Here is a 27,544-nt window from a genome sequence, read left to right on the forward strand (position 1 = left end):
CCCCCTAGCAGGGAGAGCTAGGGTGGGAGTCTCTGCCACTGATCCTCAGGCCATGGTTGGATGCCAGGGAGATCCCTGAGGAGGGAGCATAGCTCCCCAGATCCTCTTCCCCCCCCAACAAGCAGAGTAGCTGGCATCCAGTTAAGTGAAATAATTTATATAATTAAAGACATCTTCATACAAAACCCCTGACTTGGCCCCTAGATGGTGAGGGCAAAGCAGGGCAGGCTGGAAAAATTACAAAGCACGCACTGGAGAAGGGTGGTGAAACCATGTCCCTCGTCCCTCTGTACAGGAGGCGCAGGGCAGCGCCGGGACGCCATCCCTTGACACAGTTCTAGCGATCGGGCCGCTGGACGCAGAACACTTTGGCTTGGTGGTCGCCAGAGGTGGTCACCACAATGGAGGCATCCCTGCAGGGAGACGGGGCTCAGAGGTGGGGCTGGGGGCTTCCAGCATCGCTGACCATCACCCCCAGCCCAGCTCTGAAGTACTGCACTCCCCCTTCAGAGCCTCAAGCTTCAGCAGGGACCTTGGTTTGTGCCCAGCCTTGGGACCAGACCGCAAGGGCACTCAAAGCTTGTGCTTTGAGCTCCTAGGCTGGAGGCCCCTGCTATCGCTGCTCCCTCCACCCAGCACGGAAGGGGCCAAGGAGTTGCCTGCTCACTTGTTGACGGCGAAGTCGAGGATTTCAGCAGAGTGCCCTCGGTACTCGCTGATCATCTTCCCTGAGCGGGCGTCCCAGAGCCGCACAGCCCCGTCCAGGCTGCAGGTGTACACCACGGCCGAGCTCTCCTCCCACAGCAGCTGCACGATCCCTGACTGGGGCAGGGGGAGACCACAGTGGGGACCTCCAGACCACACTGGGGACCTCTTAGCTCCCACCCCCTCATGGTGTCTGCCATCCCCCCAGGAGAGCCAGACACCAGGGCCAAGCACGTCCGCGTTGCAGAGACTGCGGCTGCCCTTTGGGGAATCCCAAGGCTCAGGGAGAAGTACAAATTGGGAACTGGCCCTTGGGCTTCAAGGGAGATCTCCAAAAGGCCCAGAGCCCACCTCCCAGGCCTGGGCGGGGCAGGGGGGAGGGCAGTACCTCGTGTTGGCACTTATGCCTCAGGCTCTGTGTGGAGAGGTCGTAAATAGCCAGTGTGCCGTCAAGATAGCCCACAGCAGCCAGTGGCATCCTACAGACGGGAATAGGCATTACATGGCACATGGGGCAGCAGGGATGGAAACACATAAAGACTGCAGGTAAAAGGCAAACCCTATGCTGAAGGCTACAACATATTGAGAGGATGAGGGAGAACCAGATGGCTGGAGCCATCAAACACCCCACTTGGGAAACCCAACAGTACAGCAAGTCAGCAATCAGCCCATGGTTTGTGAAGATGACCATGTCCTGGCAGGAAAACAGCTGTCTGGAGAGTATCCCAGCCAAGCAGTGGTCAATCAGGCTAGCCCAGAATCCCCACACTTGCAGGGAGGACTGAGCAGCTGGTGACCCTTGGCCTCATACCAAAGGGATCTGGCATCTCTACACCCAACTGGGGAGGACGGAGGCCAGAGAAATGCAGCAGATTGAGTGCAAAGGATGCAAATGAATCTGTAGACAAGCCCTATAAGATGTAGCACTGAAGAGGGGCTGTCCCAACACTCACACATTACAGAAGCCCAGCGACTCCACTGAGTTGGACTCTGCCTCCTCACCCTCGCTGATGGGTGCCTTGGGGGTCACGCTCTCCATCTTGAACACGCACACCACCTGGGTGGAGGGAAGGAAGAAGACCCAGATGCACAAAAGTCCCGTTCGCACTCGATACCGAGTGTGCGCCCTCATTAGCAGAAGGCGCGGCCCCAAATCCTCAACTCCTGGGAGCAAACAAGAGGGAACTTCCTTCCAGGAGCCGGCGGGACCACCCAGCCCGCGCTCCACCCGCAGCGCGAGGGCGCCGCCTGCCGCCGGCCGATGGCCGCACACCGGCCCTGGATTTGAGGGGTCCCCAGCGCTCCTGGCTCTGCCCCCGGCCCAGGACAGGGGACTTGGGGGGTCCCCAGCGCTCCTGGCTCTGCCCCCGGCCCAGGACAGGGGACTTGGGGGGTCCCCAGCACTCCTGGCTCTGCTCCCGGCCCAGGACAGGGGACACTTGGGGGGTCCCCAGCGCTCCTGGCTCTGCCTCCGGCCCAGGACAGGGGACACTTGGGGGGTCCCCAGCACTCCTGGCTCTGCCCCCGGCCCAGGACAGGGGACACTTGGGGGGTCCCCAGCACTCCTGGCTCTGCCCAGCCCATACAGACGCACCTTGCCCGTGGCAGAGTTGATCAGCTTGGCGTGGCAGTCCACAGAGCCCGTCATGATCAAACTGCCATCCTGGTTGCTGGCTACACACGTCAAGGGGTCCTGATGGCCATCCTGGCCTGGGGGGTGAGCAGCAGGTATGAGCTTTATGTGCCCGCCCCACAGAGATCCAGTGAGCTTTGAAACACAGCACCCTGCAGCCTCCACCCTGCCTGGCTCTGCCAGCACCCTGGCAAACCACAGCCACCGCTGGGGAGAGAGAAACCCTGTGCCAGGCTCCCTCCTGCCCTCAGAGGATGCCTCCTCTCCACCCAGGCAGAGGCCAGAGCCCACTAGAAGGTGCTGTTTGCCAGCCAGGGAGTAGCCCAGGTGATAAACCTCTTCCTTCTTCCTTACCTTTCAGGACATGCAGCGACGTTCCCTGCTTTAGATCCCAGATGCGCATGGTCCCGTCCTCATACCCCACCACTGCTCGCTTCCCTGGTGAGACAGAGATAGCAGATAGAGACAGGGCCCCCCCATCCTCCTGCCTCCCCTTCAGCACAGACTGGGAGAAGCAGGAGGGCAGATGGCCCAGACAGAGCTGGTGACATTCCACACTCCAGAGGCCCCACGCCTCACCATCAGGCAGGATCCTGCCACATGTGGCTGGGCACGCTGGACCCTGAAAGGTCTTGCAGTCCCCACTGGGGATCTTCCACATCCAGGTGTTGCCATCAGCTGTACCAGCCAGAAGTACATGGGCTTGAGGGTGCCACTCCATCCACTGGGCAGAGAGAGAGACCAAAGGCAGCGTCACCAAAGTGCTGCCACCCCACTTGCTGGCTGGGGAGTCCCCACAGCACCACTCACCTCCAAGTCCCCCACCTCAAAGGACCACACTTCCTCCTTGGCATCCACCCGCCACACTTTGATAAGCCCAGACATGTCACCTGTAGCCACGAACACAGAGTCGTGACTGAAGCCAGCACAAGTGACCGAGTCCTTGTGTCCTGTAAACATCAGGAGACAGAGACTGCTCAGCCAAGCTATGGAAGATGGCCAGGAGCACAGCACCAGCTGGAGAAAGGTGTGTGCTGATAGACGCTGCTGAAAGGGGACACAGCTGTTCACTGCACCTCACCTGAGCACTCAAACAGGAGCTCCCCGTCACTCACACGCCACACGAAGGCCTTGTCATCCTCTCCACCTGTCACTGCCAGCGTGTTGGTCTTGGGGTCCAGGCTCACACAGAAGACAGAATCTTGACAAAAGAGCAAAGAGAGGCTACATGGCTACGGTGCTAACCCCACCTCACCTCATGTTCCCAGGGGATCCAAACCCCGTGCAGCACTGGGTCTGAACTCTCAACCCAGCCCAGTGGGAAATCAATTCTTCACGTGGGAGAGGAGCAGCACAGGCTTTCTGCTGAGCTCAGGGCCAGCTGCCATGATGGGAGGCCCAAAGGGCTCTTCTGCCAAGGCAGAACCAAGCCCAGGGCAGCTCTGAGTCCTGATGGTTGTCCCAAGAAGGCTGGGAGACAGCAGCCTAGCAAGGCACTCTGCACCCCTGGACTCTGGGGAAAGCCAAGGTGGGACCAGGTGCCGAGGGGGGTCCCAAGTGCATCTGCCCGAGCCCAGCACTCACCCGAGTGGAGCGAGAACGTGACCTCGCTGTCGTCCTGTGCCTCCATGCCGTCCTCCACCCCCTCGTCATCCTCCGAATCCCAAGCCTCGGCATCGGGCTCTTCTGCCGCCTCGTCCTCAAAGTCCACGTCCTCCATCTCCTCGGCCAGGTCATCTGCAGAGGGCGAAGGTCAGGGCGCGGCTCGCGGCCGCCGGGCTCGGCGGGGCAGCGGGGGATGCGCGACGCCGCCGCGGCCACGAGTCCCGGAGCAGGGAAAGCGCGGAGGAACGGGAGGAGGGAGGGAGGAAAAGAGGAACACGGGGGGAGGCCGCGGGCCGGGGGGATGCACCGGCCGGGCCTGACATGGGGTGGGGCCGCAGCGCTCCCGGTGCTCCGGCGGGAGGCCGGAGCCCCCGCAGGCCCTGCCCGGTGCGTGGCGCAGGGCGCCCCGTCTCACCCGGCCCGGGCGGGCCCAGCTCCACCACCTCGATGATCTCCTCGTCGCCGTGCAGGTCCAGCGCTCCCGGGCCGTCCCCGGGCTCCATGCCGACCCGCCCCGCCGCCGCCGCCGCTGCTTCCGCCGCGCGCCCCGCCCCGCCCGCCCCAGCCAACCACGGCCCGAGCCCGCGGCCGGCCCCGCCCTGCGCGCCGCACTCTGGGAGATGTAGTTCCGCGCGGCGCCGCCCGCAGACGGCCCCCGAGCGGCGAGACTGCAGCTCCCGGCATGCAGCGGAGCCGCTGGCGCACACCGGCGCCATGGCGGCGGCGCGAGGCGGATTGCGGGGTAACGGCGGGCGGGCGAGCGGGTGGGCAGGAGCAGGGGGCAACCCCGGGGCGGGGGGACCGGCACCGTTCCGCCGCCTCTCTCACGGCACTGCTCCGCGGCCTTCGGCAGAAGCGCTCCGAGATGCGCCCCCGCCCCGCCCCGCCGAGGAGAGGGCTTAGGGCCACGCCCCCGCTGCGCTTGGCCACGCCCCCGTTGTGTTGGTCACGCCCTCGGCTCTGGCCCCGCCCCCGAGCGCCCCCTGGCGGAAGGGCAGCGCATGTGGCAGGGGAATGGGGCTGGACAGGGAAAAGGGCGGGGATGGAGCCGGGATGAGGGCAGGGATGGAGCCGGGATAAGGGCAGGGATAGAGCCGGGATAAGGGCAGGGATAGAGCCGGGATAAGGGCAGGGATGGAGCCGGGATAAGGGCAGGGATAGAGCCGGGATAAGGGCAGGGATGGAGCCGGGATAAGGGCAGGGATGGAGCCGGGATAAGGGCAGGGATGGAGCCGGGATAAGGGCAGGGATGGAGCCGGGACAAGGGCAGGGATGGAGCCGGGATAAGGGCAGGGATAGAGCCGGGATAAGGGCAGGGATAGAGCCGGGATAAGGGCAGGGATAGAGCCGGGATAAGGGCAGGGATAGAGCCGGGATAAGGGCAGGGATAGAGCCGGGATAAGGGCAGGGATAGAGCCGGGATAAGGGCAGGGATAGAGCCGGGGTAAGGGCAGGTACAAGAGCTTCAGGCAGCCCGGGCTGGGCCCCCCACACTGCCCCATGGCTGCCCCTCCCTAACGCTTCTGTCCCCGCAGGACTGCTGGTGGCAGTAAGAGCTTCAGCGTGTCCTGCCAAGGCCCGGGGGTGGCCGGACGCCCGGGGCACGCGGCTCTTTGGGCAGAGCTGCCCCCGGCCAGCCGGACAACGCGCCAGTCAGGAGCCCGGCAGTGGGGGGCTCCCCGAGGGCGTGGAGTACATCCCCACACGCAAGAAGGGCAAGAACCCCATGAAGCCGGTGGGGGTGGCCTGGTGAGTGGCTCAGCTCAGGTGGGAGAGGGTCGGCACGGGGAGGCTGCTCTGCTCTGTGGGTCCCGGGGTGGAACGGGGGGTCTCGGAGGTCTGTGGTGCTGAACAGGGCACTGTCCATGCAGCCCCAGCGTGGCACAGCACCCTTGTTTCCCCACACACTCTCTCCATCTCCTTAACTGCTGGCTGTCCTGCAGGGCCATTGGATTGCCTTCTGGCATCCTCCTCTTCTTCCTGGCCAAATGGCAAGTGGACAAAAACCGCCTTGAGCAGCTCAGAATCCGCCGAACAATGATGGAAGCCAACCAGGGCGAGTACGAGACAGAGCGGTACAACAGGATGGTCAGGAGGGCATAGCCAAGCTGCCCCCCATGCCCAGGCTGCCACTGCGGCACCTTGGAGGGACTGGCCAAGGTGACACCAGCCCCATGGAATGCATGACAGTGGCATCTGCCCTGCCTGTCCAGACCATGAATGTGGAGCTGAATAGGGACAAATAAAGTGAAACAGCTCAGTGCCACTGTGGTTGCTCCCTCAATGCTCAGCCCCAGGCTCTGCCTGCCTCAGCAGTGGGGGCCCCAGCTGTTCTGCAACTGGGCTTCTGCCCACAATAGCAGGGCAGGGGAGGGAGGCCAGGCTTGGAGCTGTTTGACCTTGGTTTTCCCATCCCAAAGCAGTGTTTGTGCTGCACCAGGCCGCAGCCCCCACTGAGTCTGCCCACGGGTTTTTTGAGGGAGTTGCCACACAAGTAAGACTGGCACTTATCTGGAAAACTGAAGTATTTTATTTAGCAAGTGCAACTTTGCCCACATCCGTGGCTGCAGGGCCTCTGCAATGTGAGCTCTGCCACGGAGGTCCCAGCTGCTCCCTGCCCACCCTGGGCACAGCCACAGCTCGGGGAGGAGGCATGGCCAGAGCCACATTTAAGGCACAGAGTGAATGACACCAACTGTTCTCTGGCAAAAAATCTCAACATGATCCCAGTGGGTGCTGCCAGCTCCCTGTGCCCAGGCAGGGCTGTGACGTCCCGCCAACCCAATGCCATTGGCACAGCCTCAGTAAGCGGTGCCAAAGCTGGGCTAAACTGCCTTAACGCTGGCAGCCAGTCCTCCCCACTGCCCTCAGAGGCTTGCTGGGGGATGATCAAGGGAAGCCCTTTGCTTAGCAGCCTACAGGTAGGAATGCCAAAGCATTAAGAGTCACAGTAAGCAGACTATCCTGTACAGAGACCAGAGGAGGAGTGAGGGGCAGCTGGAGAGGGACAGGAGGGGGCTAATCCCGGCCCACTAGCTGCAGGATGAAGGTGAAGATGTAGATGATGTCAGTGTAGATGGTGAGGGCACCATAGACGTACTCCTCGGGGCTCAGTGTGTTCTTCCTGTTTCCCAGCACAAGTTGGGTGTCATAGGCAAGGAACTGCGGGGACAGAGAGTGTCAGGCAAGGACCAAGGGGGAATTCCTCCCTCCCCAGTCCCTGCCCCACACCCTCTGCCCGCTCCAGCCGTCAGCTCACCAGAGTGAATGCGATGGCCCCGATGGCTGCGTACAGCATGTGGAGCCAGGGGACCTGCGCAGGAAGGGAACAGGAGCAGGGTGAGCCGGGTGCTGGCAGGCAGCAGGCGAGGCAGGGCAGGTCCTGCCCGCGCCCGGCTCCTGAGGAGCTGCTGCCGATGCTGACGCATCCCCTCCCTGCAGGCAAGCTGCCTTCCTTCCACACCCTGCTTCCCAGCAAAGGGACCACCCAAACCCCCCGCCCGCACCAGCCCTGGGAGTAGCCAGCCGGGAATACCCACGGCACCCCACGGCTCCTCTCTCCTTCCCACTCACATATTTGAAGGAGAGGACGATGGCAGTGATGATCCCGGTCACCATGAGCACGATGCCCAGCACGCAGAACAGCCCCGGACACGATGTAAAATCAACCTGATGGGGACACACACACATATGTCACAGGAGAGCCCAGGGTGTCCCCACTGACCAGCTCCCCACATCTGGCCCCAGAAGGGCAGGGCAGGGTGCGTCCCTCTCCTTGCCTTGGTCTGGAAGCAGAAGATGGTCACAACGATGGCCACAATGGCAGTGATGAGCATGGCAATCAGGACAGCTTTTGTCTGGTGCATGCTACAGACAAGGAAAGTCACCTCACACTTCAGTATCCTCCTGCCAGAGGGGTGCTGGAGACCCTCCCCCACAGCCCCAACCCTGGACAGGAGCTCCGTGATCCCTGAGCCCAAGGGACTGGAGCATCCCCTGGCTCCTGGCAGCCTCTCAGCTGAGCTGGCTGCATAGTGGAGGACAGGAGGGACCCCAGGGCATACCTGGCAATTGTGCCTGTCATCAGCCCCATGGCCAGTGTCTGTGGGAGAGAAGGGTGAGCTCAGTAGGCTGCCCACCTGTCCACAAGTCCTCCTATCCCTCCCAGCACACCCAGGGAGACCTGGGGTGCCATGGGGACACCTCCAGGACCCCTTGCCAGTCCCAGCCCACTCACAAAGATGCTCAGCAGGATAATATTCCAGGGGAAGCGTCTCCTGAGGACGAAACAGGAGAGAGGTAAGCTAGTGACAGCAACCATGTTGTGTCTCCCTGGCCCCCACCCCCCAGGGGCAGCCCCAGGCAGGAACCTATCTTCATGCTCTGGAGACACCCCCCATACCCACACACCCCACCCTGGGGCCCTAGGGACTCACCGGGGACCCTGGCAGCAGGCCAGCACCAGGTAAGTCACCAGGAACACAGCACTGCAAGGAGAGACAACAGGTGTGAGCCCCACAACCCCCCACCAGGATCAGCCCCTGGGCCGGGAGGCTGTGGATATGGGGCAGGAGCTGGGGGGGCACGAACCAGCAGAGCCCCTACTCACTAAGAGGCGTAGTAGATGGCAACATTCCTCCGGACAAAGGACTGGACAGGTTGGCTGTGAGAGAGGAGGGACAAGTGTGAGGGAGAGGAGACAGCAACTGCTGTCCCCTCTGAACACTCCCCGAGGAACTCAAGCTCCTCTCTTTTTCAGGACAAAGCTAAGGAGGAACCCTCTACTCACACAAAGGTGAACACACAGATGATTCCCACCGTCACCAGGAGCTGCAGGGAGATGATGGCATAGACCTGCAAGAGACAGGGGGGTCAGCACTTGGCCCCCCACCCTGACAGGTGCCCCTGGTCCCTTGGGACTCACCTTGCGGATGAAGGCATGCCGGACTTTCCTATCGTCCCAGTCAACTGATTGGAAGGCAGAGCCATCCCCGAGGCCGTTGTCACCTGTGGGGGACACCCCTCAGCAGCAGGGTCAGCCATGCAGCCCCTCACAGCACCCCGTTTCTAGCACCCTCCCCCAGATAATCCAAGGTGCCCCACTTACCAAACCGCATAGGCATGGTGGGCATGGCCATGCCCGGATGGGGGTACCCCCCTGGTGCTGGATGTGCCCCTGGCTGCGCGTACCCCGCCCCCGCAGGGTACCCCCCGGGCTGTGGGTACCCCCCGGCATAGTGGGGGGGCTGGGGGTACCCCCCGGGGGGCGGGGGGTAGAGGGGGTTCTTGTCATCGTAGAGCGGAGGTGCGCTGGGATGGGACATGCCGGTTCCTGCGTCTGCCACGGGCACCTGCAGGGGACAGAACCCGTGGGGCTGCAGCACTGTCACCCTCCCCGAGCAGGACCTGTTCTCGGTGAGCGGAGCCACAGGCGCAGGGACAGAGGGGATCGTGCAGCCACAAAGCCTCCCCCTCCCACTTTAATAGCGGCTCCTAATTAGTAAGGATAAGTTGGCCCCAATGCCAGCAGGTCAATAATACACAAGGGATGTCCCCACTGTCCCTTGGCTGGGGCCACCCACATTCCTGCGCCCTGAGTCCCCGGCCCCTGCGTCATCGGTCAGCCGCGGGCAGGGCACAGCCACGCGCTGACTCAAGCTGCGTCGAGGACGTGACCTTTTCCGAAGGGATCTGACCTCTCCGGTCTTTGAAGCCCACCCTGAGATTGCCAGGGAGGAAGGAGCAGCACCTCTGACTGGTCTGTGGCTCCTGGTAGCACCACACTGAGGACAAACGGCATCAATCACCCTGCCAACTGCCTGGGATGGAAACACAGGGTCTGATTCTCATCACAGCCATGCAGATCCCACTGCCCCTCCCATTTCAGGGTGTCCCCCACCCAACAGCTGCGTGCATCACACAGGGGCTCCAGAGCTCCTGAGTCCCTTTTCAAGGGGATTTCACACACACACCACCTCTACAGGAGACGGACTCTTCCTCGGGGAGCAGAGTTGGGACCCCCTTGCGGCTGAGCTCCTCTCCTCAGCCACACCAGGCCCCCTTAACAGAGCCCTCGGGAACTGTGAGCAGGCAGCCCGGGCTCAGGGCCAGCTGGGCTTGGTCCCAGCAGGAGGAGGAGAAGGAAAGCAGGATCTCCAAGGCCAGCAAAACAACAGCACTGCCAGTAGAGAGTGCCAGACCTTTACTCACCTCCCACCCCCTCAGCACTGGCATCCCAGGCCCCAGGAAGGTGCTAGGAGCCCCCACAACCCTCCTGCACTCAGCTGTGATGTGATCTTGGGACCATCCCAGGGAAGGAACCAAGATCAGATCCTAACCAGGACCAGGCTAGGAGGGGACTGGGAACTTCCATCTGTGTGACATCAGTGTTTCCCTCAGCCGGCCGGGACAGGCAGCAATGCCGAGGGCACACCCATGCCAGCCATGCGGGGCTGGAGGGAGCAGTTCCGTGGCTGCCCTCTATCCCTCCTGCCATCCAACCGTGCCAGCCACGGCACAGCTGCCACAGTCACACTGCCCGTCATCATTGCAATTACGACAACACCAAAAATAAATAACCGGTGTGGCAGTGACCATACAGACAGGAAGTTCACTTTCTCCACACTGTGGTTTCCCAGAAAGCACAGGGGACCCTCTGGTACCGCCTCATCTGTGGGGCCAGGGAAGGGCCAAAATAGGACCTTGACCCTAGGAAAGCCTCTGTGACTGACACTCAAGTTACAGAGGTACCAGAGTCCCCAAGAGGGAACCCAGGTGTCTGGGGAAAGCGGTGTGTATATGGCCAGCACCAGATCAGCGGGGTCCTACCCTGTGCCCATGACCAGCAGCTTGTGACTGCTCCAGCCCCTCCTGTTTCCACTGCATTGGGGTAGCCTTGGGCACAGGGAAGGAACCAGCCTGACGGGTCCCAACAGCTGCCACACCCAGGGAAGCAGGCAGCCGAATCCTCCTGGGTCCATGGCACTGCACGGTCCCAAAACTGAGGTCACCAGTTAGATGGTAAATGGCAACCCAGGGTCAGCTCAGTGGCATGACACGGTCCCTGGGGACAGGGTGCTACTCTGCACTGGCACCGTGACTCAGCACAGATAAGGCACATATAGCAGGCACATGGGGCACAGCCAACCGTGATCCCTTCCACAATCTCACGGGAAACACAGGGCTGTGTCCCCACCATCCACCGTGGCGCTCCTGCCAGGCTCAGACCCCTGCCACAAGCTCCACAGGTTCCTGGGGGAAACACAACCACCTTAGGAGGGGATCATGGTTTGGGGTGGGGGACAGAGCTCCCCACATTCAAGCTGCCTGAGAAAGCACCTCACTCTTGAAGAATTTGGAAGCTCCCACCAGTACAGCACCGGTTGGTACAACACAGCCTAGTACGGCACAGCACGGAGTGGCACAGCCTGGCATGGCATGGCACAGCCTGGTACAGTACAACAGGGCACAGCTGCTTCCTGCAGCACAGCACAGCTCAGTACAGTACAATCCAACACAACACAGCACAACTTGTCCCGGCCCAGCGCAGCCCAGGCCAGTCCTGCTCATTTGACGTGAGAGGGTCAGTACATCCCACCCAGGCTGGATGTCCCCACTGGCCCACACCGCTCACACACGACACAAGTTTGCTGGGGTTCAGCATCGCCTCTCCCACATCCCTGCCCCTCTGCAAGCTCTCTCCCGGGGGCACAGACATGGGACAGCAGCGTCCTGCTGTGCCCCAGCCCCGGCACCCCCACACTGCGCAGTGCTGGTCCCCACGCATCCCCATGATGTCACCCCACACCTTGCCAAGCACAAAGCCGTGCCGACCCCTCCCGAGACACCCCACGGGGTCCGTGACACCCTCCATCGCAGAAGTATCGCTGCCCTCCCACGAACCACCCCGCACACGCCCCGATTCCCTGCCACGGAAAACAGCACCAGTGCTAGAGAGGGACCCCGCGCGTAGGGGTCCCGTCCCCCCGCGTCCCTCCTGGCGGGACCGCGCTCCGTCCCCTCTCCTCCCGCCGCCGGACCCCAACCCGACGTGCCCCTACCCGCTCCAGTGAGCGCCGAGAGAACGAGTGGGGTGGCGGGGGCGGCGGGGGGACCCGGGCACGGCGGGGTCGCGGAGCGGGCCGGGCCAGCCTACCTGCTGCCGCTGCTCCGCCGGGCTGCGGCCCCGCCGGACGGGACGGGCCGGGACGGCTCTGACGGGGCGGGGCAGCGCCGCCCGCCGCGCCCCCCCGCGGCGGCTCCGCGCCCTGCACCCGGCCCGGCGCCGGGGCGCGCTCTCCCGCCCGCTGCTCCCGGGACCCCGCCGGTCCTTTTCCGTCCCCCCGGGACTTCCTTCCCGCCGGCTCTGACGTCACTCAGGGACCCCCTTCTTCACGCAGTGACGTCAAGGGGGGACACCCCTCGCAGCGGCGGGGGGGAATCCCCTCCCCTCGGCGGGTGACCCGAGCGCTGTGTGTCCCCCGGGCGTGTGTCCCCCCCCCACCCCGCTCCCGGTGCCGCGGCGGCGGGGCCGGCAGGGGGCGCGGCGCGGCGGGCGCGTGACGCCGGTTGGCGGCATGGCCGCGGGGCCCGGCGGGGCGGCGGCGGCGGCAGCGGCGGCAGCGGCCGGGGCTCGCGGGCTCGGGGCCGCCTGCCTGCGCCTCCTCCGCCGCGTCCGCCGCGCCGCCGCCGCGCTCATGGCCTTCGCCGCCCCGCTGCTGTTCCGGCTGGGGTGAGTGAGCGAGCGAGAGAAAGAGCGAGCGGTCGCCGCTGCGGGACCCCCGCAGGGAGGCAGCCACCGCCGCCCGCCTTTGTGCTGCCGCCGGGAGGGAGGGCCCACCACCCTCCCCTGCTTGTGCGGAGCCGCCCGGGGAGGAACCCGCGGCCGCGCCGGCACGGGGAGACCGGGCTGGGGCTCAGCCGCTCCGGCCGGGGAGCGGGGCCGGTGTCAGCTCGGCCGCCGGGGCCGGGGATCAGGCGGCGCCTCCCCCCGCGCGGTGCCGGGACGCCTTCTCTCGGGTGTCACCGCTGACCTGCCCCGGTGCCCCGGCCGTGATCAGGCTACCCGGCGCTGGCAGGAGCCCCTGCTCCCCGGTTTCGGGCTCCCACCGCCGCAGATGCGGGGAAGCCCGGCTACTGCAGGGATCGCTCCCGGTGTGCCATCCAGGGGCGCCCTCGGCCGGGAATGGACTTTGCAACCCGGGTCTTTACATGTCTGTCATTGCACCATTCCCCGTCCCGTCCCAAATCGCTGCTGTGCAAACGGGGAGGTCCCTCCGAGCCCCGCAGCCTGATGCCTTTTGCACACCCACATCCACGGGGCCATTTCTTGCCTCCCTTTTCCTCGGCCCATTGTCTTTCCTGATTCCCCAGAGCGTGGTAAGGTTGGGCATGTCCCCCCCCCCCAGGAGCATGGGGAGGAACAGCCAGCTCCAGCCCCTCCTGCTGAGCACCCCGCAGCAATGCCCCCCCAGTACTTGCTGCTTGAAATAGCTGGAGGGTGCCTGCTCGGGGAACCAATCCTGCACTCACTACGCATCTGGGGTGTGGAGTACACACACACACACACCACCTGAAGCCCTCCCGAATGAGAAGGTGGCCCTGTATGTGTTCCCTGCGGGAGTCACAGCCCCGGCAGTAGCCCCCTTCCCAAGTGGGTTTGTATGGGGAACTGGGGTTTAATGCCTAGGGGTGTCTGCCCTCCCTAGGTACAGCCTGTACGCCCGCACACGCCTGGGCTACCTCTTCTACCAGCGGCAGGTGAAGAAGGCCCGGGAGCGGTATCCGCATGGCCACTCCGTGCCCCAGCCCTACTGCTTCCCTGGTGAGTCCTGGAGAGCCCCTGCCACACCACTCTCTGTGGTGTCCCCCAGCACTGGCACTTTGGGCTGGGGAAGGATTGCCAGCACCGAATTGCCTGAAGCACGTTTAACTAAGAATTTGATGTAAGATGTGGGGAGTCTGACCTGGACTCCCCCTTTTCCAGCTAGGGGGGATTATGCCTTGACTCTGTCTCTTCCTCCCCAGGGGTGAAAATCCTGCCCATTCCTGTACTCTCCAACAACTACAGCTACCTGGTCATCGACACTGGCTCCAGCCAAGCAGCTGTCATCGACCCCTCTGACCCACTGGCTGTACAGGTGAGACCCTCACAACCACTCTGACCCGGTGTTTTGCTGTCTCCAGGTGACAGAGTGGCATGTCTGGGTTAAAGGCGAGCAAATCTGCCCCTAATCTGCAGCCATTAGTGCCCAAGGCAAGATTGGAGCATGACAGGGGAGCTGGGGGAGACAGGGTTTAGGGGAAAACTGGTATTTGGGTTCTCTGTCCCTCCTAATCTCTCTGTCCATATTTCCTCCCCAGGCTGCCATTGAAGATGAGGGGGTGATGCTGGAGGCCATATTCTGCACACACAAACACTGGTAAGGGGCAAGAGGGGGCCCTGGAAGGGTTGGTAGCTGCTGTGAAGGCAGCCCCACCTGAGGCAGCCCCCAGCCCTGCCCCATTTAGTGGGGGGTACATTTAGGGTCTCTGATCTCCCTTTCTGCAGGGACCACAGCGGAGGGAACGAGGCGCTCTGCCAGAAGCACAACTCCTGCAGGGTGTATGGCAGCGCTCTTGATGCCATCCCACAGCTCACTAAGTAAGTCCTACACCCCCCTAGCACCCCGTAAATCTGGGGGGAGCTGCATTCCCAACCACCACTGTCTGCAGCACTCACCCACCAGTCCATCCCCCCAGTAGCATGTTGGGCAGAGTCCTGGCATGCTCCTGACTCCAGCCTGCGAGAAGGGTTGCCATGGGAGGCGCACATTCTGAGGTGCTGGGGCTGGGGGAGCACCCTGACAGCGCTCCCTGCTCCCGGCACAGCCCACTTGCAGACAGGGAGAAGGTGACCGTGGGCTGCCTGACCTTTGAGGCGCTCGCCACACCCGGCCACACCGTGGGACACATGGTGTATGTGCTGGACGGGGGCCCCTTCGGCAGCCCCCCCTGCCTCTTCTCCGGGGACCTCCTCTTCCTTGCTGGCTGTGGTGAGTGCACCCAGCCCCAGACAGGGGGCTGGGGGATTACCCCATCCTGAGGTGGGTTTAGGGGTACCCCCCAGACCCCCCCATGACAGGCAGTTGTGTGGGGGTCCAGGCAGGCCATTTGAAGGCTCCCCTGAGACCATGCTCGCCTCCCTGGACCTGGCCATGGGCTTGGGCGAGGACACGCTGCTTTGGCCAGGTCAGTGTCCCCAACAGCAGGGCAGCGCTGCTGGTGTCTCCCTGGTCCTCACTGGGTGGGGGTGATGCTAAGGGCTGCATATGGGGGTCCACAGGCCACGAATATGCACTGGAGTGCCTGACCTTCGCCAGCCTCCTGGAGCTGGACAATTCCGCGCTGGAGCAGAAGCTGCAGTGGGCAGTGCAGCAACGGCAGGAGAAGAAGAGCACGGTGAGGCATGGGGGTCCCTGCGTGCAGCACCCACCACCCTGACCCCTCAAGGGGCTGCCTCAGCAGGGATGCTGCACCCTAACACCCTCTTGCATGGTGGGTGCCATAGGGCAGGGGGCTCTGGGGGCATTCCCAGCTCCCTGCCAGGGGTGCTGCCTCCAGCAAGAGAGCTGAGCAGGTGCCCCCACAGTGCCCCTCCACGCTGGGGGAAGAGCAGACCTACAACCCCTTCCTGCGGACCCACCGGCCGGAGCTGCAGGACGCACTGGGACTGTGGCAGGGCGAGGGGGAGGACCTCGACGCCTTTCGTGCCCGTGTCCTCAAGGAGGTGCGGAGGCGCAAGGACCTCTACCAAGCCACCTAGATCTCCCCCCACTCCCTGGATCCCCCCTTTCCACAGGGCCACCACAGGTGGTGGTTGGGCACAGGGAGCCCAAGACTGTGTGGTTTGTTTTGCTGTGAATCTCCCTCCCGGGGTGCAGGGTTGGAGGAGGGGGAAGAGTGGACACCCCCTTAAGTGGGCACCCCATAACTGATCCTTGCCTTTGCTCCCTCGAACTTGGGGGTCACCAGCTGTCACATAGAAGCACCTCAATCCTCTCTCGGGGATTTTGTAGCCCCCCGCCTCACTGCTGGGGCTATAGGAATGGCACCAAGGGCTTCTCCTACAATCCTCCCCCCCCACTCCCCCGTTTTTCTGGGAGTCTCCAATTTCCCCTCCACCACCACCATCACCACTCAGCCCCCTTCCCTTAAGCCCCCAGTGTTGTGCATCTCCTTTGTGGGGGCTGGGATGGAGCCAGCAAGGGGCGGCGGGCCGGCAGTACTACCTCCAGACAAGGGGCTCCTCTCCAGCACCCCATCTTTGACGCCGGAGCCCCCCTGTACGTACACACACGCACACACACGCTGGGACGGGACCACAGAGTGGCACTGCTGGGGTATGGGGGATGCTGCTTCGCTGGGGATCGGAGCCACAATCACCCCCACGCCCCAGATAAAAGACTGGATCGATTTTACACCTGTTCGTCCCTTTCTCTCCTCGTCGGTGGGGACGCCCCGGCGCTAAAGCCGGCGGCGGGGCGCGGCCGCTTTAAGAGGAGGAGCCGGGGCGTTACCGGGGAGACGGGAGGCGTCGGGGGGCCCGGGAGTACCGGGGGCCCGGGGAGCGGCGGGGCTGCCCGGGGCTGGGGGCTGCGGAGGCGGGGTGGGCGCCACTGCCGCCCCAGGGTCACGCGTGGGGCGGGCACCGCGGCTCGGGGGAGCCCCGCCGCCCCCTCAGCCGAGGGTCCGGCAGCGGGAGCCCCCGGGCAGGCATGGAGCCCCGTCCCGAGAGCCCGCAGGACACCCCGGGCACGGCGGACACTGCTGCCGAGTTCCTGAGCCTCATCGGTGCGTGCCTCCTCCGGCCTCCCCCTTGTCCCGCCACACCGGGCCCGGCAGGAGGGGACGGAGAGTGGGGGATTGAGCGGGAGAAATGGCGAGGGACTCGGCCCAGCCTCCGGGGGGGAACGGAGACAGGGAGGGGCACTGGGCAGGGGCGACAGTCACTTCGGGAGGGAGTGACCAGAGTGACCATCTCCTCGCGGTCCCTCTGTGTTGGGGTCACCATCCCTCTGTGCAGGGCTGAAGGAGCTGGAGTGGTGCCTGTTTGCCGAGACATTGGCAGTGGTGGCCCCACCGAGGGACAAGGCAGAGGGCCAGTGGTGGATGGCAGCCCAGTGGGCACCCTACCAGCGGGAAGGTGAGCCGGTGCAGAGCTGCATCCTGGTGCAAACCAAGTTCCGAGGCAAGCAGGATGGTGTTCCTGCCTCCAGCACTCTCAAAGGTGAGCCAGGGGTGGCTTTTGGGGGGTTCCTTCCTCCCCAGGGCTGGAACATCCCTGTGCACCAGCCCCCAGGGCTGGGAACAGGGACAGTGCCAACAGGATTGGTTGAGCATGGCTTTGCTCTGGCAGCCTACGTGACCTGGCAGCTGGAGACGCTGGAGCAGGAGGAGCAGGAGTGCCTGGAGGTGACTGATATGGTGGTGGCATGTCCCCATCCCTGTGTCCTACCCGCTGCCCTGGGGTGTGCCCTGCAGTGGTGCCCTCCTGGGGGCTGTGCCCCCTGCAAGGCTGCTGTGGGTAGTCTGGTGTCCCTTGTCATGCTTAGACTCCAGCTGTGCCCCACCAGCCTAGTCGCCATCCCCTCTGGGTGGCAGCTGGGGTGGGGAGTTTCCCACAATGCAGCTGGTATGGTACCCAGACTGACAGCGGTGCTGGGGTTGCCACTCGGAGGGGTGCCCTGGCTCTACTCTCTACCCTGTGCCTCCCATCCCTCCCGCAGCTCCGACCATATCCCACAGAGAAGACGACCCACATCGTAAGCCACGAGCACGGGATGACGGTCACAAAGACACTGCAGGAAGGAGGGGTGAGGTTGAGGGAAGGGTCACATCCTGGGAGGGGGCAGCACTCCCAGGGGAGCCCAGGCTCCGGGGGTTGCTGTCCCTGGGATGCTGGAGGTAGCAGGTCTCTCTGCAGGCAGAGCCACAGTGCCAGAGCTTCTCATACAGCCGGGCCAGGCTGCGGGCGCGGCTGCTGGAGGGTGCCAGCCTCCTGCTGCTGCGGGTGCTGGCACGCCGGCAGACAATGCCCCTCGACCTTGTCTTCCCAGCCATCAACAGCGAGGGCGACCTCTGCACCGCCAGCTATGTGAGCCGCCAACCAGGATGGGCATGGGCTGGGCCAGGTTGGGGATACCAGGCTGGGATGTGGGAAGTGGGAGTGGGCAGAATGTGGTTGACAGTATGGGGGGACACGTGGGGATGGCAGCTGGGGGCAGAGGTGACTCTGAGACAAGGCTGACCCCTGGCCGTACCGCCCCCAGTCTGCCCTGGGCATCCAGCAGCAGGCAGTGGGCTCGGCAGAGACTGAGGTGTTCGTGATCCAGCGAGCCGTGCACGCCAGCACAGGCGCCCGCACTGTGTGGCACAGCAGCTTCCTCCCCAACGGGTAAGGGCAGGGGGCTGCTCAGAGACACCCCAGCCCTGCCAGTCTGCTGGCACCCAGGATGGGGGGGTCACAAGGGCTTTTCTTCCCCTCCCAGGCGTTTGGCTCAGCTGATGCAGATCGGCTTTCCAGTGCTGATGCTTCTACAGGATGAATCCATCCTCAGCAAGTCAGGTACTGAGCAGGGAAGGCTTGTGTCCCCCCAGCACAGGCAGCCCCTCCCTGCTGTCTAGAAGTCAAGGGGGAACACCCTGCCCTGCCTTTCTGCTGCCAGGCAGGTTTGAGCCTCAGCTCCCCTTCCCCAAACAACCTCTGGACTGGAAGGAGGATGTGGAGCTCTACTGCTATTTCCTGGACAGGAAGGTAAGATGGGTGGACATGGGGACAAGGGGACATGGGGCTGTGCCAGTCTCCAGCAGGATCTCCCCTGGTGTGCCCAGGGAGCACATTAAGGGAGCAGGCCGACCAACAGCCTTCCTCACGCCTTCCTAAGTGTGGGAGAGGACCCAGGCTCCTGTCCCCCTCACCTTGGCTCAGTGCCCGGGGGGAAATGTGTGTTCATGCCCATCCTGTCCCTCCACTGCAGGACGAGCTGCAACTATCCCATGCTGCCTACCTCCAGCAGCACCCCGAGGTCCGGGCACTGCTGTCTGACTTCCTCCAGGCACTGCTCCTCCAGCAGCCACATGACACCATCTCCTTTGCTGCGGAATTCTTCGCCTACCAGCGGCCCTTTGGGAGCCCCTTTGGCTCCACTGGAGCTGCCAGCCCCCTCCCCAACTCCCCAGCTGGCCACCCTCCATCTAACAGCAAATAAAGCAGCCGCCTCCGCCTGTCCAGTCCTGTTTGCTTTGGGGAAACTGAGGCTCAGGGAGGGCAGGTGGAGCTGAGCTGTGTGCTGAAGCCCCACCATGCCTTCTGGCTGGGACCCTGTCCTTCCCCCAGCTGTTCTAGGCCTTGCTCAGGGGGTGGGGGATGCCTGGGGCATACTGTGGAGCAGGGCCAGGCCCACATCCTTGCGCCTGCCACCCCCCAACATGTTCCTGGGGGACACCCCTTGCCCATCTCCCTGTGGGACAAGGCCTGGCTGGCAGAAGGGTACCCACTTTTGTTGGCACAGCTTGTCACTGCAACACTAGCACTCCATGTTAGGCATGAAGCTCCCTGCACCCGAGGGTGATGTGAGCACCCTGTGCCACAGAGCCTGCCTGGCTGTGTGCTTCCCCCAGCAGCTAAGGCTGCATTTCGATCTCCTTATGCAACACGTGCCTGCTTCCTCCTCACTCCCACTCCTGTGGCATTTCCCCTACTCCCGTGGGGCCAGCCCTCCCTTCTCGCTCTGTGGGACACTGTCCCCTGTCCCTCCAGTCACCCAAGCAGAATCTTTGGCATGTGATGGCCAGTGAGAGGCAGACATGCTCCCACGCCCCAGTGAGAGTGCCTCGTGTTCTCACACACTCCCGTGTGTGAGGCAAAGGGCAGGGAAGGGGCCTCCTGGCACTGGGGGGGGGGGGGGGTGGGGGGAACCGAGACTGTGTGCGCCCATAAGGGTAGGGAAGGAGCACTTCCTTCTCCTATCCTCCTCCTCTCCTCCCGAGGGGGGGGAGGGATGACACAACTGCGGGGGGGTCCTTTAAAAGCTGGGCAGCAGGCGCTGCACTCAGCTGAATTCAGGACACCTCAGCACTGTGGCTGGATCGGATCCACACATGGCATCACTGGAGCCAGGTGAGCCTCACAACACTTCTTGGGTCCCCTTGTGACTTCTTCCATCCCCTAGACCCCCTTCCCTCCTCCCTGAGACCCCTGGCTGTGCTCCAGCTTTCAGTGGGCACCATTCCCCCCAGCCTGTCCTGGATTCCCCAACTGTCCCATTCTCTGTTCCTTCAAGCCTGGGAATGTGATTCAACCAATTCCCAGGATGTAGGTGGGCTGCAAAGGGGGTATTAGGAGCAGTACCAACTTCTTGTCCTCACTCTATGCCCCTCCAGCAGCAGGAGCTGGAGTAGGGTCCCCTCCAGTCCTTGCTGGAGAAATGCACTTGGGTCTTGGACTGGTGAAGACGGGGCTCAGACCAGGGATTTTAGGGGCACCTGAGCTGGAGGTGGCATCTGGTCCCTTTGGGTAGCCTTTGATACATCCCATATAGCCATCCTCATGCTCCCCCTGGAAAACTGGTGCTTTCCCCTCATGGGTTCATCAGGCAGGGTCAGGTGGGACTGAAGGAAGCTGGTACCAGGGCTGCCAGCCCACCAGTGTCCTTGTCCCCCTGGCAGGCTGCCATCTGCTCTCCTCTTCCTTGTCCCCCTCAGGCCTCACCAGGTCCCTGAACGGGGGCCCCATGCCCCCACAGCGCCCTGGCACTCGGGACCAGACCTACCTGGATGAGCTCATCAGCATCCCCAAGGGCAGCGGGGTAGGTGCTGCAGGGCTGGCTCAGGGAGGGCAGGGCAGCGGGACAGTGCTGCAGGGAGCTGGAGGTGGGGAGGCAAAGGGCCACTGCAGCGGGGAATATGTGTCTTGGACATGCCCTAGGGACATGCCCCCACTACCCCAGACCCAGCTCAGGCAAGTCACAGCCCTAGGTTGAGTGTTTCCATGCGTAAAGTTTTCCAAATGGAGAAACTGAGACAATGGGGCAAGCTGCTACCCAGCCACAAGGATCACCCCACTGCTCACACACCACCTCCTGGGCCACCCATAGATGAGCTCAGTAGGGCACCCCAAGGCTGCTTGCACACCAACAGCCCCCCCCCCACCCCATCCTTGTCTGGTCCCGGGGCAGTGGAACACAGAAGGAGAAGGAATGGTATTCCCTAGTCAGGAGGAGTAGCAAAAGCAGAGGACAGCAGTCTCACGGAATGCAATAGTGCCTGACAGCCCCCGGGACCCCCCTGCTCATCACTGTCCATTGGGTCAGAGGGGGCTCACTGCCCCTCCAGCACTGCTGCTGAACAGGGAGAGGCTGGGGGCAGCAGTTCCCTCTCCAAAACTGGCTGGAAAATGACCTCCATGTGCTGAACACACCCATGCGGGCAGCACTGGGCTAAAGGGGGCTGGCTGTGCAATTGAATGGGAGCTCCTGGCTCTGACCTGCTGCCTTGTCCCAGCCTGGCTTCAGCTTTAGGAAACTCTGGGCTTTCACCGGTCCCGGCTTCCTCATGAGCATCGCCTACTTGGACCCAGGCAACGTGGAGTCAGACCTGCAGAGCGGGGCGCTGGCGGGGTTCAAGGTGAGCCCTGCTCCGGGCCCAGGCGGGGGTTTCGTAACCTCTGCAGCGCCAACGGCTGCCCATGGCTTCCCCAGCCGGCTTCCCCAGCCCGGGGGCAGGAAGGGCAAGGGGGGCCTCGGCACAGGGTGAGGACACCCAGTGGCACCCCTCTGACTGCGCTGGGAGAGCACCCGCACCCCCTCTCTCCTTCCCTGCAACCCTAGTTGAACTGGGGACCCCCGGCTGGCTGGATTTTGCCCAGCACCCAGTCCCTGCTGCCTCCCTCCCTCCTGCTCCCCAGCTGCTGTGGGTGCTGCTGTGGGCCACCGTCCTGGGGCTGCTGTGCCAGCGCCTCGCCATCCGTCTAGGCGTGGTGACCGGGAGAGACCTGGGCGAGATTTGCTACCTCTATTACCCCAAGGTGAGCGACCATGGGGATGGGGGTGACAGTCCGGGGCGGACCCTGTGCTTGGGCTGGTGGCAGTCCTAGCAGGGACTTGCAGGGCTGGAGAGGAGCGGGAAGATGCTGTGAGAGACCTGCCTCTCTCAGGGGCTCCTCAAAGCCTCCCCAAGCCCTGGCCTCCCCCACCTAGTGCCCACGCCCCTCTAGTACAGGGAGCAGGGTGGGAGGTGGCAAGCACTGCTTCAGTGTCCCGGTCTGACCTGGCGACACATGAGAGCGTCCCCCGCGGGGTGAGCCCAGCGTCGGGACAGGAACGCGAAGCCGAGACGAGAGAAAGCCTGTGCATGTTGGGGCAGAAAGGGGGTGGGGGGCTCGAGAGGAGGGCTCACATGGCAGAGGAGGGGGGAGTTAGGGGTTCCATTGAAGTGTCAAGATCCTGATGGGGGGAACGAGCAAGGAGACACTGGCTGAATGACAGGTCCCCAGAAGGAGGGTTGGACATATCCCTCTGCCCCACCTCCCTCAAACCCAGCCTGGAGACGGGGATTTGCACCCAGGATGCTGTGCTAGCTTGCCCAGAGTTACACACCACTGTGGGCTCAGGCACCTCATGGTGCCCCGTCCCCTCCAGGTGCCCCGTGTGCTGCTCTGGCTCATGATTGAGATCGCCATCATCGGCTCCGACATGCAGGAGGTGATCGGGACAGCCATTGCTTTCAGCCTGCTCTCGGCTGGCCGGTGAGCCTCCCCCCAGGGACCTCCAGCCTCCCCCATGGCCCTACTCCACAGAGGGCCACGTATCTAATCCTGCCCTGGCCATCCTGCAGCATCCCCCTCTGGGGTGGGGTCCTTATCACCGTCGTGGACACCCTCTTCTTCCTCTTCCTCGATAAGTACGGTGAGTGCCAGGATGAGGGCTGGGGGTACTGTCACCCCGGCAGCCCTGGTGCCCATGTGGCACCAGTGTCCCCTGCTCTGTTCCACCCCTTCTCTCAACCTCTCTAGGGCTCCGCAAACTGGAGGCTTTCTTCGGCCTCCTCATCACCATCATGGCCCTGACCTTTGGCTATGAGGTGAAGGGGGGAGCTGGGGACAACCCATTTCCTCAAGGGTAGCAAGGGACCCTGCCATATGGTGTCCCCACTGCTACCAGCCTGTAGTAGCGGGGTGGCAGCTCACAGTGCCCCTTCTCCCTGTTTCTCAGTATGTGGTGGTGAGGCCAAGGCAGGTGGAGGTGCTGAAGGGCATTTTCCTGCCCAGCTGCCCGGGTTGTGGGCGAAATGAGCTGCTGCAGGCCATGGGCATCATCGGCGCCATCATTATGCCCCATAACATCTTCCTCCACTCCTCCTTGGTCAAGGTGAGGCCAAGGCACTGCCATGGGCACTGTTCTGGGTGCCTCAGGGTACGCTTGGTGGGGACCACATGGTCCTGGCTGTGGGACAGGGCTCACACCCATGTTGCTGGCCGTGCCCAGACACGGCTGATCGACCGCTCCAAGAAGGAAGCAGTGCAGGAGGCCAATATGTATTTCCTGACCGAGTCCTGCCTGGCCCTCTTTGTCTCCTTCCTCATCAACCTCTTTGTCATGGCTGTCTTTGGCGAGGCTTTCTACCACCAGCGAAATGAGGACGTGGTGAGTGTCACCTCATGGCCACAGGGAGATGATGGCTGTGCCCAACTGTGGACATGGGTGGGACGAGCATCCCCTGGTATATTCTCATTCCCTGAGAGGTGCTGTGTGGGGATCCCCTGTGTCTGTGGGAGCTGCTGGGTGGCTGTCACACTCTGCCTTACAGCACAACAAGTGCATCAACAGCAGCATCAGTCACTATGCCGGCATCTTCCCCACCAACAACGAGACAGTCTCTGTGGATATCTACCAGGGGGTGAGTGCCACCAGGCTGTGTCCAGTGAGCATCCCTTCCCACACCGGGGACATAGCACACTCCCCATCGACCCCTGGGGCTTGGGGCAGTTATAACCCCACCCGAAGGCTGGGAGCTGATGGGCATGCCTGGGGTAGGGGACACTTTAGAGTGCTCACTGGAGCGTCCCTACACAGGGTGTCATCCTGGGCTGCTATTTCGGGGCAGCAGCACTGTACATCTGGGGCATCGGGATCCTGGCAGCAGGACAGAGCTCCACAATGACCGGCACTTACGCAGGGCAGTTCGTCATGGAGGTGAGAGATAGCGATGCTGGCCCTTGCCTCCACAGGGAGGGGCTGAGAGCAGGGAAATCACAGCTGGGCCCTGGGTGGAGGAGTTCTATGGGCAACACACAAATAACAGAGTTAATTGCCCACCATTCCTGCAGGGAACTGGTGGGTGGCAGCTTGCTAGCACCAGTGTCCCTATTCCCCCGGAGGCGGGATGGAGACAGCGTCCACCCACTGCACCCTGTGGGCGCCCCACGCAATGTTTCCCTAATTAATAAGATCCTCTCTTAACGAGTCGGAGCTGACACCTAGTGGGGCCCGGCAGCCCTGCAAGAGCTCGCTCAGCGCCCTGGCACGAAGGAGAGGGAGATGCCCCCCATGCTCCTCCCAGCCAGGGTTTGGGGGCCGCCCTGACACGGCACGGCAGGCACAGCGAGGGTGCGGGCTCTGCCGTGTTCCAGGGCTTCCTGCAGCTCCGCTGGTCCCGCTTCGCCCGGGTGCTCTTCACCCGCTCCTTTGCCATCCTGCCCACTGTCTTGGTGGCTGCTTTCAAGGATGTCAGCCACCTCACAGGCATGAATGACCTGCTCAACGTCCTGCAAAGCATCCTGGTAAGGGGGTGGGAGGGCATCACCTGCCCCCCAAACATCCCAGCCTGGCAGCCGTGATGTCCTCATCCCGCTCTCCTTTCAGCTGCCTTTTGCCGTCCTGCCTGTCCTCACCTTCACCAGCCTGCACCCGCTCATGCAGGATTTCAGCAACAGCCTGTGAGTGCTGGGGCATGGGGAGCCACACAGGAGGCAGAGTAGGGAGCTCTGCCTGCAGGCACCTTCCCTTTGGCCCATCCTGCCCCCCAAACCCTGCCATGGGGCAATTAGTGTATAGACATTGGAGGGGTATGTTTGTCCTCACCTGCCCAGGGCAGCCAGAGTGGAACAGACCCCATCACTACCTTGTCATCTTCCTCCCAATGACACATCTGGTTCCTTGGGCACCCCTGGATCCTCAGCATCCTCCTGGCACTGCCAGCACTGGATTTGGAAGGTGGCCAAAATCCACTGCTAGAGTCCCACCACGGGGTGAAATATAGCTGTGGGGTGCAGGGATGTCCCAGTTTGGGTCTGGTTCACCTACAAACTCAGTTCCCCCAGCCCTCTGTGTCCAGTGGCCCAAAGGATGGGGGCCCTGCCCTGGCACTGATGCCCTCTGCCCTGCTCACAGCCCGGGGAAGGTGCTGATGACCCTCATAACGGGGCTGGTCTGCGCCATCAATGTTTACTTCGTGGTGGACTTTTTGCCAACGCTGCATGGCCCGGAGTACCACATTCCCCTGAGCCTGCTACTGGCTGCCTACGTGGCTTTCGTCGCCTACCTGGTAGGGCTGGCACCGCGGGATAGGGGCGGGACAGTGTCCCCGGTGGGCGCTCATCGACTTGTCCTCTTTGCCGCTGCAGATCTGGACATGCACTATCGCACACGGAGCCCGGTTCCTGGCCCGGGGCCACCACAGCCGCTTCAATTTCGGTCTCGCCCTCGACCCGACAGAGACACGGTGACAGATCCCATCCCTGCTTGTTATCCCCACGGCCCTGCCCAGCGCGGCCTCCTGGGCACGGATTTCCTGCCACTCCGAGTCCGGGCATGTTTTAGCCAGAGATGCACCCAGCAAGGAAAGGGTTAACAGACAGGCAGACCTCCCTCCAAGATCTTCGTGCTCAGCGCTTCTTCCCACCCCCAACCCCCGCCAATTCCGGGGTGCCGGTCCAGGCTTGACGCGAGGGGAGTGGGATGGCAGCGGCCGATTCCCCCATCCATTGGCACGGACGCTTCGGTGAATGAGCCGCGTCGGAGACTTCCCCTGCTCATTATCGCCAGGATCCGCCGGCTCCCGGGACCGCTAATCACCGCCGGGGACCGCTAATTACCGCCGGGGACCGCTAACCACCCCGCAGCACCAGCGGGGCCAGCCCCGGGACCGGCCCCATCCCCACGGGGGGCTCCGAAACGCGGGGGGACGGAGACGGCTGATAAACGGCGTGTTTGTCACCCGGCCTCGCTGCTGTTGCTGCGTGGGGCGGCGACCCCCTGTGCCCACCCGAACCGGGAGCGGCCCCTTTGCCGCGGGTGGGGGAGTGGCCGGGGCTGCCAACGCGTGGCCGTGTCGGCGCTGGGTGGGGGGGCTCAGCGCCAGCTTTCGCATTGCCGCGGGGGGAGCGGGGCGGTGGGGGCCCCTCGGTGCCCTCTCCGCCCCGGATGCCCCGTTTCCCGCCCGCCGGTACCGCCGGATGCGGATGCGGAGCCGCTCGGGCCCGCACCGCGGGCGGGGGGGTCCCGCCGCGGGCCGCACTTGCGAGACGCTCCCTGGCTGTTTCAAGGCTCCCCCCTCTCCCCAGGACCCCCCCCACCCCACCCCAAAATCCCCTTCCCGACCCCTCCGCCCGGCCGGTGGAGCTGGAATTTTGGGGGCCGGGCACCCCCCCCCCCCCACCCCAGCCCGTGCACCCCCACTCCGGGAAGGGACACCCCCCCCCCCCGCCATTCCCGGGGGCCGCGCTTGTTTATGTGAAGAATGTCCCCTTCCTTAAAAGGGCGATGGCGGACGGGGTGGGGCGGTGCCTCCCCCCCGCCTCCGCGTTGGCCCGGCCTCTGGCTGCTTGGAGGAGGGGCCAGAGCTGTGGGGCCCACTGAAAGGAGGGGGCTCCCCTTCCTCCGGGGATGCAGCCGGCCCCAGGCACTGGAGGAGCGGCTGGAGACGCCCCTAGCTCGGGGTGCACCTGCCCAGCCTCGTGGGGAGGTCACCAAGGGGTGGGGGGAGCTCATCGGGGTGGTCCTCAGCGGGGGGAAGGCTGGAGGGACTGGGGTCTGCAGGGTTATGCCTCTCTGGGATTTGGTGTTCTCCAGCTGGAACCTGCAGCCCATCGCACCCTCAGCCCAGGGACACCTGCCTCCAGCCAACCCTTAGGGGGAAGTGTCCCACTCCAAGATCTCTCTCTGTGGTCCCTTGGTCGTGGGGCTGCTCTTGGTGGAGCAGGGCTCCTTAGGGCCAGGGCTGGGTTGAAGAACAGGGAATCATCCAGGACCCCAGTGTAGGAGCAGTGGGGTGGAACTGAGTGCCCATCTGCGTGAAGCCTGATGCTCTTCTGCCTTGTGCCCATACCCTGCAGCCCAAACAACCCAGCTGCGCTCTGCCTACTCCTGGCCTGGGCTTGTCCCACAACCCCAGGACGGGGACATCGTCTCCCTGCGCTCCCCAGCTCAATCTGCCCCCAAGCAGGCAGTGGAACTGGAAGTGGTGTTCCAATTACCGCTGCAGGCATTGGCCCGGAGACTTTTCTAATTGCATAATTGGAGGACTAACAGGGCCTGTCTGGACTTATCAGGGAGGGAGGAAGAG

The 27,544-nt window shown here is 63.5% G+C and overlaps 5 protein-coding genes across 10 annotated transcripts; 3 read left to right on the forward strand and 2 right to left on the reverse strand.

The window, feature by feature from the left end:
- Window positions 1-141: 141 nt before the first annotated feature.
- On the reverse strand, window positions 142-4,516 carry AAMP (angio associated migratory cell protein). The gene is made up of 11 exons (XM_030278298.4): window positions 4,359-4,516; window positions 3,923-4,075; window positions 3,420-3,539; window positions 3,149-3,288; window positions 2,918-3,062; window positions 2,693-2,776; window positions 2,300-2,415; window positions 1,659-1,762; window positions 1,094-1,184; window positions 668-822; window positions 142-413 (listed from the first exon to the last, which is right to left on the reverse strand). Exons 1-11 carry the CDS (start codon window positions 4,444-4,446, stop codon window positions 338-340), a joined length of 1,272 nt encoding a protein of 423 aa, XP_030134158.4. The 5' UTR covers window positions 4,447-4,516; the 3' UTR covers window positions 142-337.
- A 1,934-nt stretch (window positions 4,517-6,450) lies between these two features.
- TMBIM1 (transmembrane BAX inhibitor motif containing 1) lies at window positions 6,451-12,225 on the reverse strand. 4 transcript variants are annotated; one of them, XM_072932063.1, is made up of 13 exons: window positions 12,099-12,152; window positions 9,640-9,762; window positions 9,051-9,294; window positions 8,868-8,950; window positions 8,733-8,797; window positions 8,553-8,606; window positions 8,380-8,430; window positions 8,181-8,220; window positions 8,008-8,045; window positions 7,723-7,810; window positions 7,517-7,612; window positions 7,203-7,256; window positions 6,451-7,105 (listed from the first exon to the last, which is right to left on the reverse strand). In XM_072932063.1, exons 3-13 carry the CDS (start codon window positions 9,265-9,267, stop codon window positions 6,962-6,964), a joined length of 930 nt encoding a protein of 309 aa, XP_072788164.1. In that variant the 5' UTR covers window positions 9,268-9,294; window positions 9,640-9,762; window positions 12,099-12,152; the 3' UTR covers window positions 6,451-6,961. The 4 variants fall into 4 exon arrangements, with proteins under 4 accessions (XP_072788164.1, XP_072788163.1, XP_030134165.1 ...); XM_072932062.1 differs by having other exon boundaries at window positions 9,693-9,762; window positions 12,099-12,150; XM_030278305.4 differs by lacking the exon at window positions 9,640-9,762 and having other exon boundaries at window positions 12,099-12,225.
- Window positions 12,226-12,378: 153 nt separating this feature from the next.
- On the forward strand, window positions 12,379-16,401 carry PNKD (PNKD metallo-beta-lactamase domain containing). The gene is made up of 9 exons (XM_030278303.4): window positions 12,379-12,674; window positions 13,651-13,766; window positions 13,970-14,082; window positions 14,306-14,364; window positions 14,493-14,585; window positions 14,813-14,976; window positions 15,086-15,172; window positions 15,267-15,382; window positions 15,573-16,401. The coding sequence occupies exons 1-9, from the start codon at window positions 12,520-12,522 to the stop codon at window positions 15,744-15,746; spliced, it is 1,077 nt and encodes a 358-aa protein (XP_030134163.2). The 5' UTR covers window positions 12,379-12,519; the 3' UTR covers window positions 15,747-16,401.
- A 119-nt stretch (window positions 16,402-16,520) lies between these two features.
- On the forward strand, window positions 16,521-19,612 carry CATIP (ciliogenesis associated TTC17 interacting protein). Of its 2 annotated transcripts, none has more exons than XM_030278299.4 (9): window positions 16,521-16,774; window positions 17,007-17,210; window positions 17,340-17,395; window positions 17,710-17,796; window positions 17,907-18,077; window positions 18,253-18,377; window positions 18,472-18,548; window positions 18,653-18,737; window positions 18,961-19,612. In XM_030278299.4, the coding sequence occupies exons 1-9, from the start codon at window positions 16,699-16,701 to the stop codon at window positions 19,262-19,264; spliced, it is 1,185 nt and encodes a 394-aa protein (XP_030134159.4). In that variant the 5' UTR covers window positions 16,521-16,698; the 3' UTR covers window positions 19,265-19,612. The 2 variants fall into 2 exon arrangements, with proteins under 2 accessions (XP_030134159.4, XP_030134160.4); XM_030278300.4 differs by having other exon boundaries at window positions 18,649-18,737; window positions 18,961-19,207.
- Window positions 19,613-19,926: 314 nt separating this feature from the next.
- On the forward strand, window positions 19,927-26,196 carry SLC11A1 (solute carrier family 11 member 1). 2 transcript variants are annotated; one of them, XM_030278297.4, is made up of 15 exons: window positions 19,927-20,102; window positions 20,687-20,790; window positions 21,485-21,607; window positions 21,888-22,007; window positions 22,621-22,727; window positions 22,817-22,887; window positions 22,995-23,062; window positions 23,194-23,349; window positions 23,467-23,625; window positions 23,789-23,878; window positions 24,055-24,174; window positions 24,612-24,761; window positions 24,844-24,917; window positions 25,372-25,525; window positions 25,605-26,196. In XM_030278297.4, the coding sequence occupies exons 1-15, from the start codon at window positions 20,084-20,086 to the stop codon at window positions 25,704-25,706; spliced, it is 1,617 nt and encodes a 538-aa protein (XP_030134157.1). In that variant the 5' UTR covers window positions 19,927-20,083; the 3' UTR covers window positions 25,707-26,196. The 2 variants fall into 2 exon arrangements, with proteins under 2 accessions (XP_030134157.1, XP_072788161.1); XM_072932060.1 differs by lacking the exon at window positions 24,844-24,917 and having other exon boundaries at window positions 19,930-20,102.
- Window positions 26,197-27,544: the final 1,348 nt, after the last annotated feature.

Source organism: Taeniopygia guttata, chromosome 7, assembly GCF_048771995.1.
Source record: "Taeniopygia guttata chromosome 7, bTaeGut7.mat, whole genome shotgun sequence".
Classification (NCBI taxonomy): Eukaryota; Metazoa; Chordata; class Aves; order Passeriformes; family Estrildidae; genus Taeniopygia; species Taeniopygia guttata.